The sequence below is a fragment of the Microtus ochrogaster genome, chromosome 8 (assembly GCF_000317375.1).
Source record: "Microtus ochrogaster isolate Prairie Vole_2 chromosome 8, MicOch1.0, whole genome shotgun sequence".
Classification (NCBI taxonomy): domain Eukaryota; kingdom Metazoa; phylum Chordata; class Mammalia; order Rodentia; family Cricetidae; genus Microtus; species Microtus ochrogaster.
In genome coordinates, this window is record NC_022015.1 from 20,549,492 (window position 1) to 20,556,213 (window position 6,722).

Sequence of the window (6,722 nt, forward strand, 5' to 3'; positions counted from 1 at the left end):
TCCACATACCTCAGGTAACAGGAAGGTGCGCGGGTTGGGGGCGGGGGCTGGGCGGACCAAAGGCAGGAGGGAGGGGGGCCTGGGGTTGGAGAAAGGCTTGACGATGGGGCAGCTTGAGGGAGGGGAGGATGCACCCCGGCAAGGGGCAAGTGGGGTACCCAGCCGGGCTGGACCCCCCTGAACCCCCAAGTCTGTACAATATGGTTTGCTATAAAACTCAAAATCTTCTAGCCGGGGCCGCTGACTTCCTGTGTCTGTCTGCGGTGTAGAGTCTGGTGGGTTAGGAAGACGGAAGGGGCTCGCTTCCCTGAGATGCCCGTGGAAGGAAAGACTGGACGTTTGGGAACCTGGGACTGCCCAGGTGTACTTTGGGTGGTCTGAAGTCGGAGAATTCCCAGACGGAAGCTGTGGGCGTTCACCCTGGTAACTCGAAGGCACTGGGCTATTTTTGGTGGCCTGGGTCGTGGGGTTCCCTCGGGATCTCTGCCCACGGGCCAGATTGCTTGAGGTTCGGTCTCGGCTCCACCCAATCATGTGGTCGTGGGACTCCGCCCCTGCCCCAGTTCCTGCTTCGGTCCCAGGGCCTTATAGACACCCGCTTCTGCTCCCGCTGGGGCTGGCAGAGATGGGGTCCCGCCCGCGCTTGGACCAGCCCTTCTTGGGGTCCCAAGGCGCCTCGGCTCCTCCGTGACGGTCGGCGCGGGTGGAGTAGTCGTTCTCAGGATGAAGGGCGGCGAGGGGGACACGGGCGAACAGGCCCCGTTGAACCCGGAGGTGGACAGCCCTGCGGGCTCTGCCACATACCGGGAGTTCGTGCACCGCGGCTACCTGGACCTTATGGGGGCCAGCCAGCACTCCCTGCGGGCGCTCAGCTGGCGCCGCCTCTACCTCAGCCGGGCTAAACTCAAAGCCTCCAGCCGCACGTCTGCTCTGCTGTCGGGCTTCGCCATGGTGAGGGGCGGGAAGGGGCACACGGGGTGGGCGAGGCACTGGGTGGGCTCCGGGTCGAGGAGCCAAGAAAACGGATCCCAAGGGAGTGCGGGACGAAATTGAAGGGTTTCTTTAGCGTCATGGAAAGAGCGAAATCTCAAGAGACTGGGAAAAGCCCTTTATGTCAGGGACAGGGTTGTCGTAGGCACGGCCTTAAGAATATAAACGGCTGAGGAAGATCGATCCCAGGGGTGTCACGGAAGAAGGGAATGAAGAGGCCTGCGAGAGTAGACTGGTGGGGGAAAAGGTCTGTTCTCACAGAAGTCGCTTAGTTACCAAGTCCGCGAGAGTTGAAAGGCAAGTCGAGCTGAATGAGAACTGTTATCAGCCAGGTCAGGGGAAGAGGGCTGGGGCATGGAAGATGCCCCCACCTCTCAGAAGGCTCGAGGAATGCTAGGGTTGCCCCGAAAAGTAAGAAGCCGGCGAGGAAGCTGCTGGGGAAGGAAGCTGGTCAGGGAGCTAACGATGAATGTAGTCTGATAAACCGCAGGTGTGGAAGGATAATATCAACTAACGGTCCCAGCAGCGGCCTCAGGAAGTGGGACTGAAGAAGATTCCAGGGTGCAGAACACAGATGTGTCCTGGTTCCTCCCTACTTCGGGCCAGCTGTGCGACCCTGAGCCGACCTCCACTCCCGTTGCAGTCGGTAGGAAGTTGTGAGATCATTGAGGTTGCTGCCCCTGGTTTGCCAAACTTGTCCAGGAGGAGCTGGAAGTGTTCCAGAGACCCCTAGAGCTAGGTGTGTCGGGACGAGCTCCGCTTACCAGAGGAACTTCAGAGCCACGAGCTAAGTGGCCTGGGGGGAAGCTGATGTTTTGACAGGGCACTCAGCAGGGGAAAGGTGTAGAGTGAACCTCTTCTAGGTTTTCTTCACAGGATTGGAGGGGCGGGGAGGAGAGAGCCGGCCTGGAGGGAGGGCATCCTCAATGTATCCTTGTGTAAGACATTGGAGGGAGTTCAGGTGAGGTCATGTAAGAAGTAACTTGGCTTACTACCTCCCTTTGTTCTGCAACCTCGGTAACTGAATGAAAAATCTAACCTAAAGGTTGTTCTTGGTCTGTGCTGTTTCTGAGGGGCTCAGACTCCCCAGAGAAGCCCCCTGTGTCTGGTGAAGATGACATTTGACGTAAGGAATCGACTCCCCGTCATCACTGGAAAATTTGAGGGAGCCCAGCCCTTGTCTAGAGAACAGTTCAGTCTGCGGATCTTAGAGATCACTGGGATGGCAGCCGAAGAGTCAGAGCCTTCCCTGAGGATCAGCAGGCTGGATGTGTGGGTTTGGGAGCAGGGACTTGCCCAAGTCCTGCGGAGAGAAGACTGGGTCAGACCCCTGGGAGAAACCAGAACTAAGGCTGGCCCAGATCCCTGTGTGTGAAAACCCCTGCCTACTGTCTGCCATGGCCCAATTTCCCAAAATATTCCACTATTTCTTAACGCCACTGTTGTCCTGCACCTTCTCTTCTAGGCCCAGTACAAATCTCCAGATCCTTACACAGAAATGAGGGGAAATCCTCTTAACCCCCAGGTGGCCTGAGATAGATTAACAGTATATAAATTGTATCCAAAGGCTATGGATGTAGCCTAGGTGGTAGAGTGTTTACCCTTCGGGGCACCCTAGGTTCAATCTCCAGCAGAAACTAGACATAATATAGGTGGAACACACCTATAATCCCAGCACTTGAGGTAGAGAGGAAAAGCAAGGCTTTGGGCTATACAGAGAGTTTCTAGGCTAACCTGGGCTCACGGCAAAATCCTTTTTCAACAAGCATTCAACACTCTAGCAGGTCCAATGTGTGTGGAGTAGGTGTGACTAGACTGTCAGCTTTTCAGCTGACACAAGGTCCAAGATGTTGGGACCCAACCAGCTAGGGACAGGATTTGGACTCAGCAGGCTGGCTTTAGAGCCCAAATTTGTACATCAGCTCTAATGTTTGTAAAGCCCAGGCCTGCTGGGTGGAGTCACACAGCCAGGCGACCCCTGGCCTGTCAGAAATGAGCAGCTGTGATTCAGTTTGGATAGTTGAAATTTTTGAATGTGGACCTGATGTCACTGGATCTGCCAAGTTTTTAGATTGACTTGGAAACTTAAGAAGCTTCGTCAGTTTTAGGAGTTGGTAACTTTTTTCTGAATGCCTTGGAGGCTAGCATCAGCTCTAATAGAGCTCAGTCCGTGCCTGGCTCTCTCTGTGGCAGCTAATGTGTATTATCTGAACATTCTCAACGAGCCTACTAGCCACATTTTTTTTTCCAGGTAGGAAATTGAGGGAGGCACTTGCTCAAAGATTACACAGCTGGCCAAGGTAGCGCATAACTGTAATCCTACTCACTGAAGCAGGAAGTTAGTGAATTTGAGGCAAGTCTATGTGGGGATTACAGATTGTAGAGCTAAGAATGGATCCGAGCAGCCCAGAGAGGTTTTGTTGTGGGCTTTTGTAACTTTTTTTTTCTTTTTGAGATTTTGAAACAGGGTTTCTCTGTTTAGCCCTGGCTATCCTAAAACTCATGCTGTAGACCAGACTGGCCTCTGACTCTCTGCCTTTGATTCCTGAGAGCTGGGATTAAAGGCCTGTGCCACCGCTGCCTGGCTGATTTATTTATTTATTTATTTATTTATTTATTTATTTATTTAATATAGATAGGGTCTATGAGTAGCCCTAGGTGCGTCTCTTTAGCTCTGAGTTTAAAGGCACTTTTGGGTTCTTTGGAAACAAAGTTTCAATATGTGGCATAGACTGCTCAAGCCTGAAATCGGCCTGTTTTAGCTTCCCACATGGTGAGCTAATAAATGTGTCACCACACCAGCCTGAGTCCGCTTTCTTTGTTCATTCATTCATTCATTCATTCACTTTTTGTGGGTTGGGGACAGAACCTAGAGTCTTGTGAGTGCTAAGCAAGGCCCTACCACTAAAGTGCATCCCCAGCCTCTGAGTCTATGCTTTGTTGTTGTTGAAGATTTTTTCATGTGTATGGCTGTTTTGTCTGCCTGCACCATGTGCTTGCGTGATGTCATGGATCCTCTGGAACTGGAGTTACAGTTGTGAGCTGCTATGTGGGTGCTGGGGATTGAACCCAGGTCCCCTAGAGGAGCAACCAGTGCTCGTAACCAATGAGCCATTTCTCCTACCTGAGTCTGTGCTTTTTTAACCCGTATGTTATAACCAGGAAAAACTCAGAAAAATGTTAGCTTGATGGTGAGGTGGAGAGCTCAAAGTACAGGACACAGCAGAGCCTTTTAGTTAGGGCTGTGAGTAACTGAAAGGCATGGTGACTTATCCCAGCACTTGGGGAAGCTGAGGCAGGAGGATCAGTTTCAGCTTGACTTGGGCTGCCTAGCAAATTTTTTTTTTATTTATTTTACATATAGTGTTCTGGGCACCAGATCTCATTATAGATGGGTGTGAGCCATCATGTGGTTGCTGGGAATTGAACTCAGGACCTCTGGAAGAGCAGTCAGTTCTCTTAACCTCTGAGCCATCTCTCCAGCCCTGCCTAGCAAATTTCAAACAGGTGGGCGGAGGTGGCACACGCCTTTAATCCCAGCACTTGGAAGGCAGAAGCAGGTGGATCTCTGAGTTTGAGGCCAGCCTCCTGCTGTGCAGAGTGAGTTCCAGAACAGCCAAGGATACACAGAGATACTCTGTCTCGAAAAAACAAAAAACAAAACGAAACAAAACCAAAAACCCGCATAGGCACACACACACAACCAGTAAGACCCTAATCAAAGAAAGGGGGTGGAGTGGGCAGGGGCAGCTGAGTATCTTCTTCTAGGCACTGTTCTAAGTTTGCTCAACAGGCAAAAGGAAACACCTGACGAGGCTGTCACAGGGACTCATGTCTCCCTCTTGTGCCCACAGGTGGCCATGGTGGAGGTGCAGCTGGAGAGTGACCATGAATACCCCCCAGGCCTGCTGGTGGCCTTCAGTGCCTGCACCACCGTGCTGGTAGCCGTGCACCTCTTTGCACTCATGGTCTCCACGTGCCTGCTGCCCCACATCGAAGCCGTGAGCAACATCCACAATCTCAACTCTGTCCACCAGTCACCGCACCAGCGACTCCACCGATATGTGGAGCTGGCCTGGGGCTTCTCCACTGCCCTGGGCACCTTTCTCTTCCTAGCTGAAGTTGTTCTGGTGGGCTGGGTCAAGTTTGTGCCCATTGGGGCACCCATGAACAAACCAGCTCCTGTGGTACCTATGTCCCAGGTGCCACCGGTGACCCTTAGTTTACCTTCCAACCTCACTCCGTCCTCTGCTTCTGTAGCCACACCACAGCAGCCTTCCAAAGCCTGTCCACCCCGACAAGTGTGTGGTGGTGCCCATGGGCCAGGTTGGCAGGCAGCTATGGCCTCCACAGCAATCATGGTACCGGTGGGACTTGTGTTTATGGCCTTTGCCCTGCATTTCTACCGATCCTTGGTGGCCCACAAGACAGACCGTCACAAGCAGGAGTTGGAGGAACTCAGTCGCCTGCAGGGGGAGCTGCAGGCTGTGTGAGCCTGGCTTAGACTCTTGGAAACATTGATGCCCCGTATCTGCAAGGGATCCCAGGGATCTACAGACCTCATTCGTTGCCCAAGACTTGAGCCATGTACTGTAAACTACTCTCAGGTAGAGGCCAAATTCCTGCACAGCGTCCCACACTCCCAGGGATATCCCGTTACCACGGTCCAGTGGATTTTGTAAGCTGCACCTTGCCTGGCTGGAGAAAGGAGAGGAAGTAGGATGGCCTCAGTAGAGGAGGCCCTAGCGGGGGCTTCAGTGGTGCTGAGCATTTGCTTGCTCCTCCGCAGGAAGGTGACATGCCTGCACACCTGTCCTCCAAGGCAGTCAACCCTTGCTTACGTGTAATCTATTACAATCTATTTCACAGTTGACATCCTGGGAGGGGTTTTTGCCGGTCATGGTTTTGATGGGTTCCCCTTTCCCGACTGGGCTGCTGTAGGTGACCTGGGTGTCTGTCCCTAGAATGAGCCACTTCCCACTTGGTGACTTGTGGTGGTGCCTGTCCCACAGCCCTAGACTCATCTGTTCCCACGTCTTTGGCCAGAGCTCGGGGAGGAGGAACCTTTGAAGATTGACTGCTGCCGGCTCGACTCCTTGACAAGGGTCAGGGTTTGTAAGGCAGACAGTTCAGCCCTTAGAACGCAGAGCGCTCCAGATGCTGCATTTCCGATGCACCTTTTGTTAATAAACTGTTTCACGTGTTTCTGTGGCTGTGAATGGGTGGAGGGGAAACCTTGGGTAAGGCTACGTGTCCTAAGGGCCAGGTGCAAGTCCATCAGGGGCGGACAGTCACCCAGAGACCAAGGCCTCTAGCTGGTTCCTACACTCGGGATTTCATCTGAGTTTCTCCAGTCATCACCTAATCCTGTGGGCCTAGTCATAAATTATCTGGTTTAGCCCTCACAGCCATCTCAATAAACACGTCTGTTTTTCCCATTTCAGAGAGGCAGTGAAGGCCAGTCACATAGTCTGTGCCTTAATTACCATTATATAGAGATTGCGAAATGAGAGAGAAGGGAAAAAAAAGGACTTGGTACCCTTCAACTGGGTCAAAAAAAGAAACATCATCTCCTGTGTCTTCATGTAAAGATTTCTTTTGCCAGGCGGTGGTGGTGCACACCTTTATCCCAGCACTTGGGAAGCAGAGACAGGTGGATAGCTTGTGAATTCAAGGCTAGCCTGATCTACAAAAGCTAGTTCCAGGACAGCCAAGGCTATTAAAGAGGAATT

At 52.4% G+C, this 6,722-nt stretch overlaps 1 protein-coding gene across 2 annotated transcripts; it reads left to right on the forward strand.

Annotated features, from left to right (window-relative positions):
* The first annotated feature begins 507 nt into the window (after positions 1-507).
* Positions 508-6,195, forward strand: Orai3 (ORAI calcium release-activated calcium modulator 3). Of its 2 annotated transcripts, none has more exons than XM_005351308.2 (2): positions 508-951; positions 4,845-6,195. In XM_005351308.2, exons 1-2 carry the CDS (start codon positions 724-726, stop codon positions 5,481-5,483), a joined length of 867 nt encoding a protein of 288 aa, XP_005351365.1. In that variant the 5' UTR covers positions 508-723; the 3' UTR covers positions 5,484-6,195. The 2 variants fall into 2 exon arrangements, with proteins under 2 accessions (XP_005351365.1, XP_026636879.1); XM_026781078.1 differs by lacking the exon at positions 508-951 and adding an exon at positions 1,543-1,636.
* Positions 6,196-6,722: the final 527 nt, after the last annotated feature.

Bases quoted from the DNA above. Each gene is read 5' to 3' on its own strand.
- Orai3 (XM_005351308.2), top strand. From the start codon at position 724: ATGAAGGGCGGCGAGGGGGACACGGGCGAACAGGCCCCGTTGAACCCG. The intron at 952-4,844 runs GTGAGGGGCGGG...TTGTGCCCACAG, and splicing joins TGCTGTCGGGCTTCGCCATG to GTGGCCATGGTGGAGGTGCA.